General features: G+C 39.5%; 1 protein-coding gene across 16 annotated transcripts in view; it reads right to left on the reverse strand.

Moving 5' to 3' along the window:
- Nucleotides 1-24,167, reverse strand: part of LOC134342716 (nuclear receptor coactivator 3-like) — a 225,418-nt gene that overhangs the window by 37,216 nt on the left and 164,035 nt on the right. For all 16 annotated transcript variants that reach the window (XM_063041176.1, XM_063041171.1, XM_063041168.1 and 13 more), the window contains 6 exons: nt 13,130-13,302; nt 10,892-10,992; nt 8,668-8,842; nt 4,076-4,264; nt 1,503-1,607; nt 316-456 (listed from right to left, as the gene is read on the reverse strand). In XM_063041176.1, the coding sequence (XP_062897246.1) occupies nt 316-456; nt 1,503-1,607; nt 4,076-4,264; nt 8,668-8,842; nt 10,892-10,992; nt 13,130-13,302 (884 nt within the window). The remainder of the gene's footprint in view (nt 1-315; nt 457-1,502; nt 1,608-4,075; nt 4,265-8,667; nt 8,843-10,891; nt 10,993-13,129; nt 13,303-24,167) is intronic.

Below are 24,167 nucleotides of genomic sequence, written 5' to 3' on the forward strand. Positions count from 1 at the left end.
GTCAACTACAATGGGACAAGAAACATTCATCAGGTTGTGCTAGTAAAGCAGAGAACCAAAACATCAAAGTGTATTGAGCTTCAATGCACCCTTTAATATTTCAGATACATTTCCTAATCGAGAGAGAGTAGTTGATCAAACTGAACCATTTTGAGCTGTAATTATGTGTTTACTTGTAATAAAAACAGTAACTGAAGACATGCCTTGTTTTTGAGTATTATCAATCCTCTTTAGGAATATCTGCATGCACATCATTCCCCCTCACGAATCATCAACTATTCATATCTAGGTTAATGCTATTACAGAGCACTTTACCTTCTTGGTAATGTCTTTTCAATGACCAGGGCTGTCCATCATTATGGTGAAAGAATCTCTGAATACATCTTCTCACAAGATCTTCCCAACCTGGCTTCATTGAAGCACGCAAGGAACTTGGATCAATTGAAGTTATCTTGCCTAGAAATAAAAGGTAAAAGGAAATGCATATAAATCCACTCCAATATTGGAATAGAGAAAAAAATAAAATGATTGTGACTAATATACAACACTTACTCTACCACTATGGCTGCGGTGTGTATCATGTACAAAACATACTACAGATAATCACCTAAGCTTCGTCAAAATCTGCAATCACCCCTACCAATGGCAAGAACATCAGATGTAAGGGAAAACCACCATTTTGAGGATCACTACTAATTTGTACATCATCTTAATTTGGAAGTATGACCCCAATTCTTTGTTTTCACTGGGTCCAATTCCTGGAACTCACCAAAAGTATGGTGTAACTACCTTCAGAAGATCAGCAGTAGCTGAAGAAGGTGGCTTATTATCACTTTGGCAACAGCAGTTAGGGACCTTGGCTTTGCTATTGATGCCCACATTCGCCCCACCAAAAAAAATATCAGAAGGGAATAAACTGCCATATAGTTGTGCAATATTGCAAAGGGGAGAACAAATAGGCTATGGGAGAAATGCAGCCAAGCTCATGTTAGAACATCAACAAACTGTATGATCAGATCTGACAAATAATTAACTGGGGAGACTGAAGAGTCTGAGGAGTAAAACAGATGTCTGAAAAGTTGAATTAAATACCAAGCATCAAATTTCCTAAAAAAAAACAACTTGGCTGTCCAGCTTTGAATGATTTGGGCTACAAAAATCACAATAAGCCCTCATAGGCATGTATGAACAATGAATCTAAAAAAAAAATCACAATTGGGAATGCTATTCAGAAATACATTTTTAAAAGCAAAAGTAACAAGAATAAATGAGAGAAGCTAAAAATAAGCCAAGACTTTAAGAATATTGTTAACAGTCATACAGAACCTTTTAAAGTGCATATGATATGTACAATCCTTAGCCTCTGCTACGCTTGAAATAATTGCTATTGACATAAATAACACCATTTCATAAAACGAATTTAATGTTACATGTATTAAATTCAGTATCTTAAGCGACATGATAGAGCTTTTATATTAGGCAAGATTTCTTAGTATGCTCACCTGTCATGTCATGTCTTGTGACAAAGCTTTCAGGACTGGTGGGGAATTGTGATCTTTCAACTGGTGTAATTCGTCTTGCTACACAAATCATACAGGACTGAAGATCTGAAGCAACAAAATCAGAATTCGGTTCCACTTTCCACAAAATAATCAACCCATTTCATGAAGAATTCTTCATTACAAATAAATATCATCATCTCACTTTACTTATTTCCCTGGTAAATGGCAGTAACAGGTCAAAACAGTCAGAAAAAGCCAGCTTATCCAGTCATCCCATTGAGACTATAAGCAGTTATAAAGGTCTGCAATAAAACTAATTAGTCGACAAATTGACTAAGTTTAATGAGCTTAAATTCAGATCATAAAATAGGCCATTCACATCCACCTTGAAGCTTGTCTGAAATCCAAACAGAAAAGAATCTTCCAAATTACACCCTGAACATGTGACAAGTTAGAAAATGTTATCTCCTCTTGGGTTGCCTTGGTGGTATTGTAATTGGTCTTGGTGTTGGTGTTGGTGTTGCCCAACTGAGGGAAGATTTCAGGTGCAGAAATCTGGGGCACTGATGGTATTGAGCACTGAATGGGAATAATACCAAATTTAATGGTGGTATTCTCTAAGATGAGCTGACCCATCAGGCTTCACAAAAATGGTGTAGGTGATATATTGCTGGAAAGAACTAGGCCCAAGGAACCGAATCTTAGTGTGTTTCTGCCAGCAGAAATTATTCCCTTCATGAGAGAGATTACTTTCTAATGTTAACTCAAGTATTCCACATTCCCAGAATTTTGTTAATATCTTAATTTTACAATTTCTTTTTCTACTTTTATAGAGCAGTGATGAAAATGATAATAACCTATTTATTGATCTATTGATGTTGCATTTAACCTAATATAAAATACAGTACTTAGAAATGTCTGTCTGAATGGATGAGTGAGTAATAATAGCAGCCAATTTCATTTAAGGTTGGGTTGCAGGAAACAATCACCAAACAATGGTCTTAAGAAAATAGATATAGATAAATAGATACTTTATTGATCCCCAAGGAAATTAGGGTGTTACAGTAGCATTACAAGTGCACTGACATAAATATTAGAAGAGAAGCAGAAAGAATAAAAAATAAGTTACCACAAACAGTACTTACCTTAATTACAGCAAGCTTGAAAATTTGAAATATTTCAGCATAAAACCAGCACGTTTAATAGCTAACAATTGTCACTAGTCCTCATCATGGCCTCAGCATACACCATTTCCATAACATACAACTGTTACCTACTAAACTACACCAACAGCGCCTCCCAAACCTGCAACCTGTACCTGCAAGGAAGACAGGGAGAGAGGCAATAGCCTCCCCTTCAAGTCATACACCATCTCGAATTGGACAAATATTACTGTTCATGCACGGTTGCTGGGTCTAAATCTAATGTGATATCAGAGAGGATGATGGACATTCCACCAGCATAAAACACCATTATTTCTGAATTGCAAAGGTATAACCTGAAGTATCTTTACCATATTTCCACACGACATTTGCTCATTTGGCACAGAGTCCTCAATGACTCTCAGAATAGTCCCATCAGTTGCATTTCCTATTAGTTACACCTAAAATGTCGGATGCCCATTAAGGCTCCAACAATCCTATTGCAACTCATCTACACTCGGGGTAAATTACAATAACCAATTGACCTACCAATCAGCATGTCTTTGTGAGGTATGAAGAAACTGGAGGACTTGGGGGAGGTGGGAGGGGGAGGAGAGGAGAATTCTCACAGTCACATGTCATACAGATAATGCTAGACATCCTAATCAAATCTGACTTACTAAATTTGTCTGGTAGCAATACTACCTACTGTGTAACAATGCCACCGAATTTAGAAACTATGGTGAGAACTGACAACTGAATCCGTGAAGCCACAAGCACTCAGCTATGATGGGGAAAAAAAATACTCAACATTACTAAGTGGTGTCTGTGGAAAATAACACAAACTGAGCTGTTGCTGAAGCATGATTATTCGGTCCTCATCTTAAGTATTGCAGGTTATCTATTCACTTGATTATAAATGTTCACCTGCAGAATAGTAAACAACCAAAATAGTTTTGAAAATCAAAAAAAAAAAATGCAAAAGTTGGAAATCTGAAAGAAAATCAGAAAATGCTGCAAAAACAAGTGATCAGGCAGCATCTATGGCAGGAGAAATAGGGTTAGCATTTCAGGTCTGCAATCCTTCATCAGAACAAATAATAAATATAACAACAAAGTAATTTTTTTTTCTGGAAAGAAAATAAGAAAAATGGTAAAGCAAGTTTGATGTCTTCTTCAGCAAAAAATAACCAATTTAGATTTTAAATTTTATCCAGGTTGATAGGTACATTCAAACTATACTGGGTACATTACGAAAATGCCTTAGCCCTTCACACAGGAACGCTGGTATTTTTTTCAAACAAGCAAATGCTGTACAATCAATACAAAGAACACTATGATGAATTCACCTCATGAACCCCACTTGAATAAAATGTATCATTTCACCTTTTAAAAATGAAATAATATATGCTTAATGTATTAGATGCTTACCTTCACCCTCTTCAGTTACAGCCTTCGGCTGAGAAAGTGCAAAGCACTGCATGGTTTCGTATTTCTGACGTGGCTCATGGTTTCCATTTGACTCCTCCAAAGAATCATAAGGAATCTGCACTAACATTCGACAGTTGAATGTGTGACTCTTTTGCCTCTGTGTTTCATTTGCCCAAGAAACTCCATTCACTGCAGACATGAATACAGATCATAAACATTAAGATGAACTGATCAGAGATTATCTGAGCATGCATGAGCTGGATGCATCAAGATACGTTTGCAAGTCTATTAACAGACTCCTTAACCTACATCAAACACTGGTTAGATGATTCTAGGAGTACCATGAACAGTTCTGGCCATCATACAATAAAATAGATTACAAGGGTATACAAGTCTGTAAAGGATGACCACACTGGGCTTAATAGAAATGGCAAAAATTTGATAGAGTGAATACAAAGAATGCTCCGGGGAACAAAGTAATTAGAAGCCATCAATAAGGCACCCATCAAAAAAAGTCCATTAAAGAAAAAGACAGACAAGAAAATTAGGAAATTCAAGGAATATCCAGTCCAAAACTTTGGGGGCATAAAGTCATACCAATAAATCTACAGGAGTTTTTTTTTTAAGAGACCTATTGTACATTATGAAGCATCCTCACAATTTAAAGTAAATTATCGAAGTACATATATGTCACCATATACAACGCTGAGACTAATTTCCTTGCAGGCATAAACAGTAAATCCAAGAAACACAACAGAATCAATAAAAGACCGTACGCAACAGGACAGGCAAACAACCCATGTGCAAAAGACACCAAACTATGCAAATACAAAAGGAGAAAAAGCAACAAATATCAAAAACATGAGATGAAGAGTCCTTGAAGACAAGTCCATAGGTAGTGGAACAGTTCAGTGATGGGGCAAGTGAAGTTAATTGAAGTTATCCCCTCTAGTTCAAGAGCCTGATGATTGAGGAGTAGTAACTATTCCTGAACCTGGAGGTGTGGGTTCTGAGGCTCCTGTACCTTCTTCCTGAAGGCAGCAGTGAGAACAGAGTAAGGCCTGGATAGTGGGCGCTCCTGATGATGGATGCTGCTTTCCTGCAACAGTGTTCCATGTAGATGTGCTCAGTGCTGGGAAGGCCTTTACCCGTGATGGACTGGGTCATATCCACTATTTTTTGTAGGATTTTCCATTCAAGGGCATTGGCCTTTCCATACCAGGCCATGCTAGAACCACTCAATATACTTTCCACTACACATTTTCGGAAGTTTATCAGAGTTTTAGATGTCATGCCAAATTTTCGCAAACTTCTAAGGAAGTAGAGGCGCTGCCGTGCTTTCTTCATAATGGCATCTATATGCTGGACCTAGGACAGGTCTTCTGTAAAGATTAACACCAAGGAATTTACAGTTACTGACCTTCTCCACCTCTGATCCCCCAATGAGAACTGGATTATGTACCTCTAATTTCCACCTCTTGAAGTTAATAATCAGCTTCTTGTTCTTGCTGACATTGAATGAGGGGTTGTTGTGGCACCACTCAGCCAGATTTTCAATCTCCCTCCTAAATGCTGATTCGTCACCACCTTTGATTCAGCCAACAGCAATGTTGTTGCTGGTAAACTTAAACATGGCATCGGAGCTGTGCTTAGCCTCACAGTCAAAATTATAAAGCAAGTAGTGCAGGGGGCTAAGCACACAGCCTTATGGTACACCTGTGCTGATGGAAACTGTGGAGGAAATGATTTTGCCAATCCAAACTGACTGGGGTGTGCAAGTGAGGAAATCAAGGAACCAGATGCACAAGGAGGTATTGAGGCCAAGGCAATGAAGCTTATTAATTAATTTTGAGGGAATGATAGTATTAAATGCCAGGCTATAGTCAATAAAGAGCATCCCGAGGTATGCATCTTCGTTGTCCATTTTTCCGGGGTTGAGTGAAGAACCAATGAAATGGCACCTGTATACCAATGTAATGGTTTCCTGTACATTAAAATGTTTGCTAGCACATTGTTTGAGAGGTTTTCCGGAATCATGCCTAACAGCATATAATAAAAAAAACTCAAAGTATTTTTGTATTATCAATGTAAATGTAAAGAAAATAGAGATAACATTATGAAAAATCATCACCTCTCTGTAAATCACAATACATAATTTTTAAAACTTTGTTTTTTTTTGCATTTTCTGCTTCAATATATGTACCAACAATTGACTCAGGCTTATCCCTTTATTGCAGTACCAAGGGAAGCCAACAAAATAATTTATTACTATGGAGAACTGGCAAGTTTGAAATTAGATTGACCAAACATTTTGTATTTGGAGGCTGAACTACTGGTCAATGGTTCTTCTCGCCTCCCAGTCTAGAGTTCCCAGTCATCACAGCTGTGATCTTAAATATAAGTTCCTTTTCCCTGGACTAAGTACTAGAGACCAGCAACTGTCAGATATAATTGTTAGTATGAGCCCAGAGGCACCAAAGATTCATTAATTCTTAACTTGACTATTGAGTAATTCATTTCAAATGACACATAAAACACAGATTATACACATCTGAGCACATACTTATTACTGGGAAAGAGTGGTGGGGAATTAAAGGGGGAGCATGTGCTCAAGTTCCTTCTTCTTACCTTGACCTCAACTAGAAATTCTGTACAAGGTTGAGATGAAATGCACGGTAACTAATGCATATATCTGCCTCGCATGCCCCACCATATATCTCTACTTCACAACCGAGCAAGGGCTTGGAGATGAGTTTAACATGCTGCATTAAAATTACTACTGAATAGGTACCGTTTTGTGCTTGTGCTCGTCATTGTGACTGTGCTGCAACACCCCCTCCACCCCACCCCCCCAACCACACACACAAAAAAAAATCCTTCCCCCATGTCTCCCAGAGAAATTAGAAAACAAGCCATGGGATCCAGGAAAACTTGGCTGTGCAAATTCAGAATTGGTTTGCCCCTAGAAAATGGAGCGTGACTATAGATGAAACATATTCTGTCTGGAGTCGGTGACTAATGTATTCTGCAGGGATCTGCTCGGACACCCCTTTTGATTTTTATAAGTGACTTGCATGAGGAAGTGGAAGGGCGAGATAGCAAGCTTGCAGTTGAGACACCAATTAGTGGAATTGTGGATAGTGTGGAAGTTTGTTGTGGGGACACTGAAAAGGATGCAGAGCTGGGCTGAAAAATGGTAGATGGAAATCAACCCAGAAAAGTGCGAAGTGATTCACTTTAGAAGGTTGAATTGGACAACAGAATACAGGGTTAATGGCAGTATTCATAGCATTCATAGCAGTGTGGAGGAACGGAAAGATCTTGGGACCTTTGCCTATAGATCCCTCAAAATTGATAGGTTTGTTAAGGAGGTATGTTGGCCTTCATTAGTCGGGAATTGTGAGGTAATGTTGCAATCTACAAAGCCATGGTTACACCAAACTTAGAATATTGTGTTCAGTTCTGATTGCCTCATTATGTGAAGGATGTGGAAGCTTTTGATGGGTGCAAAGAAGAATTACCAGGATAATGCCTGGATTTGAGAGCATATCTTATGAGGATAGGTTGAACAATCTAGGGGTTTTCTCTTCGGAGTGAAGGAGAATGAGAAATGACTTGATAGAGGTCTGCAAGATGAAAAAGACATAGATCGAGTGGATAACCAGAGACGTTACCCCCACGTGCGAAAATGGCTAACAGGAAGGGGCATAAATTTTAGGTGACTGGATGAAAGTACAGGACAGTGTCAGAGGCATTTCTTTTTAAACACAGAGAATGGTAGGTTCATGGAACACAGAACTGTTCTGGAGACTACCTCTTAGAAACCCCCCACATGGAGGGCTATGTAGAAGGCAGGTTAGATTTAGATCGGTCTTAAAGTTAGTTAAAAGCATAACATCATGGAACGAAGAGCCTGTACTGTGCTGTAATGTTCTATGTTCCAAGCCATTTTTGTACACGCTCCTTCAACATAGTTGAAGGTTTGATAGATTTACCAGCAGTTGACTAAGGTTCCCAAGACTACAGAATCCTGTCAAACAGAAGTACCAGCTGTCAGCTCTAGCAGCCCAGTGCTTTTAACATCATTACCAGTGGATAAGGGAACAGGAGTGCTTCCCATGAAGCCTTTTACTTCCATTTCCTGCAGCCTTCCCTCATTGTCATTATCAACACCTGTACAAGTATCTCAAGCCATGTGCTGGGCAGTGATTACAACAGCCATCACCCCCCCCCCAGCCCCCCAACAAATCCCATTCTTCCACCACCAACCCACATCCCTCCTCCTCTGATTACCCTCCGCCTTAACTGCCAAGGTACACAGTGTTTAAAAATACATTAATGCAACAAACCAGATGTGAAAGTGGGCATGATACATTTTACCGAAAAATGGATATCCCAGATCTACTTTAATCAATACAAAGTCATTTAATATGTACCTAAATCAAATATTAACACAATAATAGGATTCCTCTGGAAAAGCAACTATTTCAAATGATCAAGGACAGGGCTCCAAGTACTACTCTATTATCTTGAAGTGCCTTCAAAAAAATGCACTGTACCAGAACCTGGAAATTTTAAAATACTTCCCCTACCTGTTGACTTCGGCAAATTTCGAAGAAATTCATCGCGGTCCTCTTGGTGAAGGATATTATACACACTAGTGTTCATGAGCTCTTCCTGTTTGTATTGAAGGTAGTGGGTAACATTTTCAGACACAAACACAATATTTCCATCTCGATTGACCACAAACAGAAAACCATCCAGTGCCTGCAACCAACAAAGTAGACCATGTCTCATTGTGCAAAACGTGTATGGGATTATCATTCAGATCCTTGAAAAAGTATTCAGCCCCCCACAATTATTTTCAGACTTTACTGTCCCATTTTCTAAAGTTAAAATATATTGAAGGAGGATTTTTGAGCTAATCTACAAAACATCATGTCAAATCAAAATGAAAATTCCAAAACCTGTTAAAAATTTACCAAAAACTAAAAGCAAAATTGAGGCTAAAAAGGTGTTACTCAACCACCTTTCCTCAGGTGCCTATTACTTCACCATCTCACTCAATTTGTTGATGTAGAAAATTGGAGGATCACCTGTTTTCAATGAAATCATTAGAATAAATACTCCCTCTTTTTGTAAGGTCCAACAGTATGGCAGATTTTCAACAGACCAAACCAAAATGAGCTTTCAAGTCAGGGAAATTATAATACAGAAGTACAAATCTGGGGAAGGGTACAAGACCATCTCAAAGGCATTGAACATACCTCGGAGCTCAATGCAGTCCATCATAAAAAAGTGAAAATATATGAAACCACATCCACACTGCCTGGGTCAGGATGCCCCTCTGAACCCCTAATCACCAGAGAAGAATGGCACTTGTAAGAGAGGCTATTATACTGCCACCAGTCACTCGCAACGAGCTGCAGAAGTTAGTGGCTGCAATTGGAAATGAAGTTCACGGCTCCACTGTCTCCAAGACCTTGCACAGGAAGAGTATTTATGGAAGAGTGGCAAGGAAGAAACTACGGCTAAAAAAATCCTTTCCCATAATGACTTAGCAAAGCGCCACTGAGAAGATACTGTAAAGGTCGTGTGGTCAGATGAGACTAAAACGGAATGTTTTGGCCTCAACATGTGTAGTATAAATCTAACACTGTGCATTAGCCAGGTAAAACCATCCTGACTAAAGTATGGTGGAGGTAGCATTATGCTATGAGGATGCTCATCAGCAGCAGATACTAGGAAATTGATCAGGATTGATGGGAAGTTGAATGTGCTAAATACAGAGAGCCGCTGGATAAAAACTTGCAAGCCTCTGCCAGAAAGCTTAAACTGAGGAGGAGCCTTGTCTTTCAGCAGGACAACGACCCCAAGCACACTGCCAGAGTAACCATGGAGTGACCTCAAATGAAAAAAAGTCATGTCCTTGAGTGGGCCAGTCAGAGTCCCGACCTTAACTCAATCGAACATCTCTGGCAAGACCTCCAGATTGCAGTCCACTACCAGTCTCCAACTAATCTGACACAATTTGACCAATTTTGCAAGGAGGAATGGGAAAACCTTGCTCCATCACATTGTGTAAAGCTAATAGAATTTATTCAAAAAGACTACTGGCTGTAATAGCTACAATAGTTCAATTAAGTACTGTGCAAAGGGGAATGATACTTTTGAACTGCTGACATTTCAGTTCCTGAATTTTTGGTTTGTCATGCTTTTCAATTTTCCCTGTTTTTTGGACTCTACTATGGAAAGAAAAGGAAGCATGAAATTCACAAATAAAAAATCTCAGTTAAATTGATCAAAATCCCTAGTTGTAATATTCATTTATGTGAACAATGAATTTGGGGGCTGAATACTTTTACAAGATATTCATATTGGAAGTCCAATAGTATTCATAAAATTAAAATCTTGTCTTCAAGTCTACTTACACAATCAAATCTACCAATCTATGTTGTTGTAGAATTAGTCATATAGAAAATTGGGCGCCATAGTAGCGTAGCAGTTAGTATGACTCTATTACAGTTTGGGGCTTTCTGGAGTTTTGAGTTCAATTCCAGCACCGTTCTGTAAAGAGTCTCTGTATGTACTCCCATGGAATGAGTGTGTTTTCTCCAGATGCTCCAGTGCCCTCCCACGTTTAAAGGCACATCAGGTAGGTTTGCCTTTATAAATTGTCCCGTGATTAGGTTATGGTTAATCGAGGTTGTGGGGTTGCTGGGGCGTCATGGCTTGAAGGGCCTAAATTACACTATATTGCTAAATACGTAAATAAATAAAACTAATATTAGTATATACTGTGCAATTGTAGATTACCTTGAGTAGCAGGGGTCCCAATGAATCTTTGTCAATAACTCCTTGTCCTGTTGAAGATACATCTGCTTTTTGAACATCATCTTCATTTGAAGATGCTTTACCTGTGAAGAGAAACAATTAACTGCACAGAGACAAAACAAACAAAACGACTGCTCTTAAATTTTTAGGGCTATTCTGTCCATTATTTAATCTACATTTTAAAATCTAGAATTGTAAAGAGCTCCCAAGCACAGCAAAATGAGTGGAATATTTTTTTAAGCTACACCAGTTTCTGAAGTTAATAGACTGAACTTTACATTTACTGTGTGACGATTATAGTATACATTTTAAATGAAGAGATCCCTGTTAATAGAAGTGAAAATCCCAGTGTGCTTTGCAGTGAGGTTGGAAAAACTAATAAGCTAAGAAAACTGTGGACACCACAGTAGTAGAATGGTTTGTGTAACACTATTACAAACTGGGGGATTCCAGAATTCAGAATTCAATTCTGCCACCGTTTTGTAAGGAGTCTCTTTACGTCCTTCCTATCAAATTAGTGGGTTTACCCTGGGTGCTCTGTTTACTGCTCCAGTCCAAAGATGTACCAGGTAGGTTAACCTGTCATTGTAAATTGTCCCCTGATTAGGTTAGGGTTAATTGGGCTTGTGAGGTTGCTGGGGCGGCGTGGTTCAAGTGGTCAAACGGGCCTACTCTGCACTGAATCTCTTAATTAATTAATAGAAAGATTAAATAACAAGACACAGAGACGAGAATGCACCCAGCAGTGAAAAATCCACTGTTTTCCAGGTGAGGAATTTCAAATCTTTATATAATGATATAGAAATATATCTTCATTTCTATGCTATAATCGCAAGACCACGTGTGTAAGATCAAGACTCTCCACTAAAGGGACAGAGACTTTTAGCATCATATCAAGAACTTAAAACAAACTCAAATGAGGGAATCACAGTTCACCGCCAACATTAAAAGGTTACACTTATATGTAACCTTTTTGGGCTGAGGTCCTCCAGATGAAGGGTCTTGACTTGGAACGTTGACATTTTATTCTTTTCTGTAGATGTTGTCTGAACTGCGGAGTTCCTCCAGCATTTTGTGAGAATTACACTTACATAGAACCTTTGCATTGGAAAAAAAATCCAAAAGGTCCTACATTCATCTGAAAGACAGGGCAAAACCTCTGTGCCATATACTGTGCAGAAGTCTTATATATAGATACGCTGCCTAAAACTTTTGCACAGTAGTAATTTTATGTATTGCACTGTTTTGCTGCAAAAAAAAATCTCCATGACATATTTGAGTGAAGATAAGACTGATTCCTCTATTGTGGACTGAAAGTGGGAAAGGGGCAGGGGGAGGGGAATCAAGGTTGAGAAAAGGAGAAGGGAGGGAGCAGGAAGCTCCACAGTGATATTTTGTAATGATCAATAAACCAATTGTTTGTATCAAATGACCTTGCCTGCTGTATCAGGGCTGGATATGCTTGTACTCCCCTCCTCTGACACTCCTTCTCTGCCATCTGTCCCACATCCCTCCCGCGGCCCTCCACACTCGCTATTTCCAACATCCTTTGCTCCTGCTGGATTTAGAAACTTGCTCTTCACTCCACATTGACAAATACAGTACTGTGCGAAGTGCCTTAGGCTATTGCATAGTACCGTAGGTGCTTTAAGCAGCAGATCTAGGGCGTTCATTTGTCTCAATTTGGACAAATGAAGATTCTTGCAGAACTGAAAAATGTGTTTTACAGAATTCACTGCAAATGCAAGGCCAGCAGTGAAGAAGCATTTACCATTTGTTTTCCTAACATTACTGCACCAATTGGTTGTCTCCCAAATTAAAATGCTGGTAGCATATATTCTAATTCCTTATCGACAGAACACCTTCAATGTCACTGTACCCACTGCTATTTTTTAAAAACGACAAAGAAGAATCGCAAACAGAGGATATCTTCTGTAACTAACATAGACAAACTTGGAGAAAGGTGGAAGATTTGGTACAACCCAGTATATGGTCCAGTATTTTCCTGGGTTCACCAAATCTTAACTTCAATGATTCTACTTCAAGATAATTCATGCCAAATGTAGAAATAATAAGGAATTTGTATAGAGTTTTAACATAATGAAATGCTCCAACATGCTTCACAGTAGTACTATCAAACAAAATGGTAGTGGCACAGGTTTTACATTACAGATTTTTTACATTGATGTTTTGTGGAAGGATTATAATGCATCACATTACCTTGCTCCTTTATCTGACGAATCTGTCTCACTGTTTCTTTCAAGATTGCACATTTATCAGGTTTGACATTGAAGTTATCAATGTCACTTAGGTTAGCTGAGATTAGTTCAGCCAGCTCCTCAATGTATTTGCTCTCTTGCTCACGACGACGTTTTTCAATGCTGCAGTTCACACTGACAAACAAAGTATACAGAACTATGAGTACTCCAATAATCACTGGTAACAAATTCCTGTTAGAATATGCAAACAAAATTTTGTTTTCCATATTAATTTGTACAATCTATAATTGGTTTGTAGTATAAAAAAATTTTAATGTGATCTAAACTACAAAGAATGGGTATCAAAAGGCCTGTTTTATAATCTTCCAGCTAGCTGTCACAGGGCATAATGAATGTTTATTTGGCATGCAACATCACTTTCCTGGGGGGGGGGAGGACTTTTAAAGAAAGTGGTCAACTGAGAGGATTTGTGAAGTTTCCCCATGTGTACTTCTGTAAATTTTCTGCTGCTATACTGTATTGAAAGGGCAGAGAAATACTGAAGTAATAATACAATATTTAGTAATCACATGGAAATGAGTTTCTTTCACACCTGTGCGCCAGTACAGAAATAATGCCTGGAAGATTTGTGTATGCAGCACTGAAAGATTTCTCAGTGTTGACTAAACTGTAATAGAAGTTGTAGTTGTACAGCACAGAAATATGCCCTTTGACAAATGCCATTTATACTGATTCTCATGCCAATCTATAATGCCAACTAACTGTGCTTAACCTTACTGATTCAAGCACCTTTCCAGGTGTCTTTTTAAATGCCATTACTGTTCCTGCCTCCGCATCCTCCTCTGGCAGCTCATTCCAGATACCAACTACTAAATATTTACCCTTAGATTCTCTTTAAACCTACTCCATTACCTTAAACCTATATCCTCTGGTTTTAGATACCATAGGAAACAGACACAGGCTACATAATGTATATATGCTACCATCAAGGAAGTACAGGAGACTGATGACACACACTTTTTAGGAACAGCTTCTTCCCCTCCGCCTTCAGATTTCTGAATGAACAATGAACCCACAAACACTACCTTGGTGTTTTCCCCTCTCTTTTTGCACTACTTATTTAATTTCATTTATATTATAATAAGAAGTGTGTATATGTGTCTGTGTATATACACACACACACACACACACACATATACACACTTCTTATTATAATTTATAATTGTTATTGTTATGTATTGCAATGTACTGCTGCTGCGACATAATAAATTTCATGACGAGGCCAGTGATATTAAAACCTGATTCTGATAATCTCTTATATCATGTCATACACTTTTATCATGTCACCTCTCGGCTTCCTTCACTCCATAGAAAACAGGCCCAGCTTATTAAACCTCTTCCTATAACTCAAACCACCCAATCCAGGCAATATCCTTGTGAATATTGTGAGTATACACAATACTCCAGGTGTGACCTAACCAGCTTTTTGAACATTACTTGATAATGCCTCGGGCAATAAAGACAATTATACCATGTCAACACACAAAATGCTGGAGCAACTCAGCAGGTCAGGCAGCATCTATGGACATGAATAAACAGTTAACGTTTTGGGCTCAGACCCTTCTTCAGGACTGGAACGGAAGGGGAAGATGCTAGAATAAAAAGGTGGGGGGAGGGGAAGGAGATAGGTGCAGCCAAGTGGATAAGAGAGAGGAGAAGGAGGAATCTGATAGGAGACAAGAGTGGACCACGGGATGAAGGGAAGGAGGAGGAGCATCAGGGGGAGATTATAGGCAGGTGAGAAGAGTTAAGGGGCCAGAGTGGGAAATAGAAGAGGGAAGGGAGAAAGGAATTTTGCTTTAAATCGGAAAAGAAATTGATGTTCATACCATCAAGTTGAAGGCTACCCAAAAAGGATACAAGGTGTTGCTCTTTCATTTTGAATGTGGCCTCATCATGGCACAAGAGGACACCATGGACAAACTTATCAGAATGGGACTGGGAATATGAAGTGGAGATGCTTGACAAAGCGGTCCCCCCTATTTATAACGGGACTCACCAATGTAGAAGAGGCCACATAGGCAGCATAGACAACCCCAACAGATTCACAGGTGAAGTGTTACCTCACCTGGAAGAATTGTTTGGGGCCCTGAATGGAGGCGAGGGAGGAGGTGAATGGGCAGGTGTAGCACTTCGACCATTTGCAGGGATAAGTGCCTGAAGGGAGATTAGTGGGGAGGGACAAATGGACAAAGGAATCATGGAAGGAGAGATAAATATGTGTTTGGGGGTAGAATCCCTTTGGAGATGCTGAAGTTGCAGAGGATGATGTGTTTGATGGAGAGACACAAGGGGTGGTAGGTTAGGACAAGAGGAACTCTATCCTTATTAAGGCGACAAGAAGATAGAGTGAGCGTGGATGTCTATGAAATGGAGGAGATGTGGGGAGGAAGGGAAACCCTGTTCTTTGAAGGAGGACATCTCTGATGAGTCTTTGTTCTTTGAAGGAGGGTGCCTCTGACCAGTGAGAAAGTCATATGGCATACTTTCCTTTCCATCTCTGATGTCCTGGAAAGGAAAGCATGCCATATAACTTCCTTACTGGTTTTACTTGTTTTTCCTTGTCTACTTATAAATGGTTCTCTAAAGTGATTAAATGTACCCCAAGTAACCACCCTCTGAGGGAAATTCCCTCCTCAGATTCCCTTTAAATATTTCACCTTTCACCCTTGACGTATAACCTCTAATACCAGTCTCATTCAACCTCAGTGGAAAAGGCCTTTTTTTCTTTCATTTTATTAATATCTCAGTATTTTCTGTGAATTTTTAGTATCATAAAGGTATTTATTTAGAAATTGGACCACACATTATCCGTGTTATTTATATATTGCCCCAAGTCCCACCTATTAGCATAGTGTACCACGACACTTCCAGACACAATTCACCTTTAAACAGATGATATTTTCCAGCATAAATGTCTTCAATGTGCATGTTGTTCAATTATGCCTTCAGGTAGAAACTGAAATTATAACTTTCATTTCTCATACTACATGTAAACCGCAGAGCAAGTTAGCAGGCAGGAACAAATTTAATATCAACATTTTACTGCGTCTGGTGCTCCTGGTGCGGCCTTCTATATATTGGTGAGACCCGACACAGACTGGGAGACCGTTTCGCCGAACACCTACGCTCTGTCCACCAGAGAAAGCAGGATCTCCCAGTTGCCACAAATTTTAATTCCATGTCCCATTCCCATTCTGATATGTCTATCCATGGCCTCCTCTACTGTCAAGATGAAGCCACACTCAGGTTGGAGGAACAACACCTTATATTCAGTCTAGGTAGCCTCCAACCTGATCCCATGAACATTGATTTCTCTAACTTCTGTGAATGCCCCTCCTCCCCTTCTTACCCCATCCCTTATTTATTATTTTTCCCCTTTTTTTCTCTCTCTGTCCCTCTCACAATAACACCTTGCCTGCTCTCCATCTTCCTGTGGCACTCCCCTCCCCCTTTCTTTCTCCCTAGGCCTCCCATCCCATGATATGATCCTCTCCCTCCTCCAGCCTGGTATCCCTTTTGCCAATCAACTTTCCAGCTCTTAGCTTTATCCCTCCCCCTCCTGTCTTCTCCTATCATTTTGGATCTCCCCCTCCCCCTCTCAAATCTCTTACTATCTCTTTTGTCAGTTAGTCCTGACGAAGGGTCCCGCCCCGAAACGTCGACGTACTTCTTCCTATAGATGCTGCCTGGCCTGCTGTGTTCCACCAGCATTTTGTGTGTGTTGCTTGAACTTCCAGCATCTGCAGATCTCCTCGTGTCTGCAGTTTGCTCTCCAGTTTGCTGTACCTTGCAAAAATCACTGCATGTCTAACAATGCTTTAACCAGGCAAAAAAAATTACTGCATATGTACATGGTGTGACTTCTGCAACATAAAATACTTTGCGTCACAATTGTCTGTGACTATACGTAACATGAAAATCAATTCACTTTGGCATCCAAGGTGGGGGGTTTGGTAAGATGGCCATATAAACTGAATGCATACGTGACTGTGGTCCTCCACATTTCCCAACCCCACTCTCCTCTAACTTCCCAGTACGCCACAACATTGCAAGTTGCAGTTCATGTCCTACTTTGTCTTGCCAGAAAGCTGCTGAGCGTGCAGCTCCAGCCAAACATCAGAGTCCTGCAGATCAGAAACCGGTCCTTCAGTTCGGCAAGTTTGTATTGAGCATAATCACTAATTATTTTACAATTCTACAGCATTCCCATTTTATTCTCCCCCATTCCCATCCACTCCTTTAATTCCACAACTCACCTACATGATACAGGCAATTTTAAGCTGCGAATTAACTTACCAACCCACATATCAAGATGTGGGCGGAAACCGGAGCAACCCTATAGTGTCACAGCGAAAACACGCAAATTCCACACAGGTGGAAACCCAGGTCAGGATTGGACCCAAGTCATTGCAGAGGTGAGGCAAAGGCTCTATCAGCCATTTTTCTGTCCTTTGTTCTTAAGTTAAAGGAAATACTTGACTTCATCCGAAGTGTACAACAGATCAAAATTGACAGCTCTTACTCATCTCCACAGTTTATGGAACTAATAATCTTACGTGAATAATGAAAATTCCTAATTTATAACTATTTTCTGCAAGTTCATTGTTTAGATTTTATCATTTGGAATTTGAAAAATTAAATTGTTATGCAGATAAGTATACACAAATTTCTGATTTCTCTATCTCTGAATATATTTTCCACCACTGTCTGCAATGAGATTGTACACTTTCCCTGTGACTGTGTGGGTTTCATCCAGGTGCCCCTGTTTCCTCCCACATTCCAAAGACGTATGTGCTAATAGATTAATGGTCACATGGGTGTTATTGGGCAGCACAGACTACTGGGCCAGAAGGGTCTGATTCTGTATCTTTAAAAAGATTTCTAAAAATTTCTGAACCTCAATTGCTTCTTAAGCACAGACCAGTACAGTCAAATGAAATTGAAATACAATTATGCAATGTAAACATGCATATTTAAAATAACATAATTTACAATTCTAGGTAATACAGCCAAGTTTTCTAATATTTAGAAAGAATTTATGGTGACCAAAAAAACTCTTGTGGCAGTATTGCAGATCTTCCTACAGGTGGCAGCACATTACTAACCTGAGCTAGTTACAGAATGATGCATTTAAAATTCACAGAGGAAGGATCCAGTTTAAAACTCAATCATGTTTGATGAAGTCTCAAAAAGCATATTGTTTGTGCCAAGACATCTGTTGAGCAGATTACTATGGGTTTGGGCAAGTTCTGCCAAATACATTCATAAGTAAGATGCTTTAATGGAATCTCAAGCCTGTGTTATATATGTAAAATTAATGGTATCTAAAATTATCAATATTTTGGGAATGGTGAAATTCAGGGTTTCAAACCCTACATACAGTTCAGTACCTTTCGGGAGCTAATTTAAAGAGGCATTGCTTACTCTAGTGGAGTTTCCCCAAATAAATCAAGTAGCAATTGGCTATCAAAATGAATGCAACCTTATTACTTTCAGAACATATCCAGCTGCCTACTAAGAACATCATAAAGCTCTCAATGAGGATGTAAACAAAGTAAGAATCTGTAATGAATGCAGTAAAAATCACAAGTGCTTCAATATTCACGTTAAAAATGGAAGTGTTTACTGCATAGTGTTTAAATACTCGAATTTTACAAACATTTCTATTGATAGGTGCAAAAGAAAATCCACCCAAATTTTCTTTATTACAATGACTATGCTTAAAGAAAACTTATTTGGCTATACAGGTCTTGGAGACATTTTGAAAGGAACATGAAAAGTGTATGCAAGCTTTTATCCCATATACAATTTTCTCATAACAAATAAAGTTTTTTTGTTGCACAAAGTCTGCAAAATTGGAATATTTTAATTTAACTTACTATCCAATAAACGTCCAATTTCATTTTTTTAAGTAATTGCCAAACTCACTTCCAAACCCATGTGAACTAAGCATTAGTAGCCTGGGGTTTCCAATAGATTGCAATGGATTTTGTTTTCAGTACAACTTGCATGACATTCATCAAACCAGTAAAATAGATCATGGAAATTCAAGTGGAAATTACGCCAAAGGCAAATTGAGTTTCCGTAATTTGTCGCACTAAAAGCTGACTCCACCCACAAATCTGGTTAACCATAAAGATTGAATTAATTTGTATTGAGTGCTGCAGCTAACTGAGCACATTTGCAGGCCTTCAAGATAGCTCTTAAAATGAAGCATCTTTTGGTAAATGAAGCTCAATAGGTATGTTAAATGCTTTAAAAATTTTGAAGATACTGGCTGGTGCATCTTGACATGTAAATGGTTCTGGATACCATTCTTTAAAAAGTAATTATCTTTTGATATGCGCCGACAGTTATGCAAGCAGGGTTAAACATATTGCCATCTGTATTATGAGGATTACATTGAAATGGTATTCTTAAGTACAGTCAAATACTGGATATTCAAAACAAAAATAGAAGATGCCAGAAGCACTCAGCAGGTCACAGAATATCCATGCACAGGATAGTCAACATATCAAGTTAATGATCCCCATCAGAATAAAAAAGTGACAAAGACACAAGTTTGCAGTTCAAATTGCATAAAACGGGAGGGATGGAGAGACCAAAATGTCAGAGTAGCAATCACTTCAAATGGCAGCAGATAAAGAAATAAAGGAACAGAGTTAACACAAAATAATCTGCGGATGCTGGGGTCAAAGCAACATTCACAACAAGCTGGAGGAACTCAGCAGGTCGGGCAGCATCCGTGGAAAAGATCGGTCAACGTTTTGGGCCGGAACCCTTCGTCAGGACCTTCTGCCTTCTGCCCGACCTGCTGAGTTCCTCCAGCTTGTTGTGAAGGAATAGAGTTAAACTGAAATATCCACCATCCTCCATGGAGGTAAAAGGTGAGTGCCTGAAATGGTTAAAATCATTATCGAGTTCCATTATCTGTGCCCATATAGAAAATGAAATTCACAGTTCAAAGTAAATTTATTATCAAATTATGTATGTCATCATATACTACTCTGACATCCATTTTCTTGCAGGCATTTGCAGTAGACGCAAAGAAATACAATAGAATGAAAAACCACACACAAAGACGGACAAGCTATGTGTGAAGGATGACGAACTGCACAAATACAAACAACCCAAATAAATAAATAACATTGATGACTAGTTCTAGAGTCCTTGAAAGTGAGTCCGTAAGTTGTGGTATCAGTTCAGTTTCGTGATGAGTGAAGTTATATTCACAATGGCGCAGGTGACTAATGGTTGAAGGGTAATAACTGTTCTTGAACTAGGTGATGTGGGTCCTGAGGCTCCTGTACCTCTTTCCTAATAGTGGCAGCAAGAAGAGAACATGGGCTGGATGGTGGGGGCCCTAGATGATGGATGCTGCTTTCCTGTGATGGGGCTCAATGCTGGGGAGGGCTTTTCCTGTGATGGACTGGGTTGTATCCACTACTTTTTGTAGTGCTGTTCCAAGTGTGGGAGATCAATGACAAAATAGGAGTTAAGATTAAAATTTAACTTGACAGGCAACTGGAAGGTTTGAATCATCATTGCCTAGAAACTCTAAATTGTTCAAAGTGGTCACACTTGGTTATTCCAGAGAAAACTGAATGTAATACACCAAATTGTAAATGCAACTGAATTGCTGCATTACCTGTAGAGATTGTGGGAAGGGTGAAGGGAAGGTGCTGTATCACCTATGGTTACATGCAAAAGTGCTTAGAACAAGGAAGCAGCTGATGGAGGCGGGCGAGAAAGCCAGCGAGTCACAGAGAAAACAATCCTTCAGAACACTGAGAAATGAGGGAAAGGGAAGGCAAGTCTGGTGCTGAAATTTCATAGAAGATGACAGATATCACAGCTAATGATGCACTGAATGTTGACACAGGTGGGCTGCAAGAAAAACAGACAGAACCCTTCCTTCCATAGCTAGGAGGGGAAGGAAGTGAACACAGAAGTGCAGAAAAACAAGGAGGCATGAAAAACAGCTACACACATAAAATGCTGGAGGAACTCCGCAGGCCAGGCATCATCTACAAAAACCATACAGTCAACGTTTTGGGCCGAAACCTTCAGCAGGGCTGGAGTTTGGCCCGAAACATCGACTGCACTCTTTTCCTAGATGCTGCCTGGACTGCTGAGTTCCTCCAGAATATTGCTTGTGTTGCTCAGATTTCCAGCAACTTTAGATTTTCTCCTTTTATGAAGAAGAGCTAATTCCTTTAAGTACTCCTTCCAATTTAGTGTTGACACTGGGTGCTCATGAAGTGATCTCCTCTGCATAGGAGAAATCAAATGCAGATTACGTGACTGCTCTGCAGAACACTTTTGTTTAGTTTTTGAGCTTCCATTATCCATCTCTTTATTCTCTATCTCATTCCCACTGTCTTTAGTCTCCTATGTTGTTACAATGATACTCAACATGAACTTAAGGAATAAACACCTCATCTATCCACTGGGGCAAACTGCAAGTCTGTAAACCTGATAAGTAAATTCAACATTTTCAGAAAACTAGCTCCATCTCTTCATAGATGCCCCTGGATACTTCAGTTTCAGATTGTACCAATACTACTTTTCCTCTCAGAATTAAAAAAAAATAGTTCCTCAACTTTGCAATGCACCCTTCAAATTTCAAAATAAATTTTATTATAGAGTACATATCTCACCACATACAACCCTGAGATTCATTTTTCTGCAGGCAAACTCAGCAAATCTATAGAATAGTAACTCCTACAGGATCAATGAAAGATCAACCAGAAGACAACAAACTGTGCAAACGCTAATATAAACAAATAGCAATAAATAACAAAAACATGAAATAACAAGGTACAGAGTCCTTAAAGTGAGGTCATCTCAATAGATGGGCCAGTGAGTGTAGTTACACCCTTTTGTTCAAAAACCTGATATTGAGGCTTTTCTGTAATTGTTCTTGAACCTGGTGACACGAGTCCTGAGGCTCTTGTACCTTCTCCCTGATGGCAGCCACAAGAAAAGAGCATTGCCTGGGTGATGAGGATCTCTGATGATGGATGCTGCTTTCTTATGACAGTGTTTCATTCAGATGTGCTCAGATGTCCCCATGATGTAGGAAAAACTTTGACAAAATTCTATAGATGTATAGTGGAAAGTGTATTGACTTGCTGCACCACAGCCTGGTATGGAAACACCAATGCCTTTGAATGGAAAATCCTACAAAACATAGTGCATTGAATCAAGGCATTGCAGTCCTTTCTTTGCAATTAAGTTTACATACTGGGTCCAGGACAGGTCCTCTGAAAAAGTAATACTCGGGAATTTAAAGTTGCTAACCCTCTCCACCTCAAATTCTCCAATGAGGACTGGTTCATAGACCTCGCTTCCTTCTCCTGAGGTCCACAATCAGTTCCTTGGTCGTGCTGACATTGAGTGAGAGGTTATTGTTATGACACCACTCAGCCAGATTTTCAATCTCCCTTCTGTATGCTGATTCATCGCCACCTTTGACACTGCCCACGACAGTGGTGTCATCGGTCAACTTGAATATGGTGTTGGAGCTGTGCTTAGCTACACGGTCAGAGGTGTAGAGCAAGTAGAGCCAGGGGCTAAGCACACAGCCCTGTGGTACACCTGTGCTAATGGAGATTGTGGTGGAGATGTTATTGCCAATCCCAATCATGAACATAGATGACATTCTCCCTGTTCTCTTGACCCCTCTGCTTTTCTGCTAGTTTTCTCGTTGACCTGCTTCTCCCTCCACATATGCAACCCAATCTCCTAAGTGCTTCAGCAGTTTTCTGTTTGATTGTACTCAATATATCCAAGATATTTTTTATAATGAAATATTGAATGGAGTCTGAGCAAAAAACAAGTTAACACTGCAATACTACTTACAGGTTTGTGCACAATTTCTACCACATTGCAAAGTATTCTCAAAGAGAAATATTGTACAGTATATTGTTCAAGCAGGCCAAACAATACAAATTCACCCAGTTAGATCAGTCATGGATGGCATTCAGTATCATTTCAAATTTGTGAAAACATAATTACATTCTTGCTGACAATTATCACCTGCAATTTTGCTGGTGCTAATTAAAACATAATTTAATCTTGATCATAATTATTAAACAATTTCTTATGCCTTAGTTTAAATTCAGACCTACTAGCTTTGTGGTGAAAAATGACATAATTGCTATGTTGTACTACTGAGCTAAAATTTACACATTTTCATAAAACTTAAGATCCAAGGTAATCTAATAGCCACCATCCTACAGTGGGAAAATAAGATAAAAATAATCCTTTTCAAAACTGATCAATGCAAAACAACTGTGAAACACTCAACATGAAAACAATCAATCAGAGAACACCTCTAAATGGGACACATCTTTTTCAATTTCAGGTCCTACTGGGTCTGAGGTGCAGTGAAGTTCTTACTGTGTTGTACCATGGGCTACACCAGTGGTCCCCAACCTCTGGGCCGCGAAGAATGCAGCGGTGCAGCGGTAGCCGGAACGCACCCAGCACATCTGAGCTGGGCCGACATTTACATGCCAGACGGAACCTAATTAATTAGCTTGTTTATTTTGGCTTTTTTCTTAAAGATGTGCTGGGTGCGTTCTGACTACCACTTGTGACGAAAGTACACATAGACTAAGATGTTAACTGTCCTGTGCTGGTACCAGTAGGATCAGCAGTTGGTCTGCCACCTGTCTTCAGAAGAAAGAGAGATAAGGAAAACAATGGAGCAGCATTTGGAGATGTTAATGAAGGGACGGGAGAGTTTAACGGAAGGAGACACGGTCTGAGAGCTGTCAAGATCGGCTCCTCTTCGAACCCCGAACTGTTTGAAGTGATGGACAGGCAATACCCCAGCAGGGGGATAAAAAGGGCCAGGTTCGCTAAGGCAACACACACACAACACCACGAGGTAACGAGACCCTGGAAGCGGTGCGCCTGCCACAAGTCGGTGGAGGTTTTGGAGGGCTGGTCGCAGGACCAAGCCATAG

Source organism: Mobula hypostoma, chromosome 2, assembly GCF_963921235.1.
Source record: "Mobula hypostoma chromosome 2, sMobHyp1.1, whole genome shotgun sequence".
Lineage (NCBI taxonomy): Eukaryota > Metazoa > Chordata > Chondrichthyes > Myliobatiformes > Myliobatidae > Mobula > Mobula hypostoma.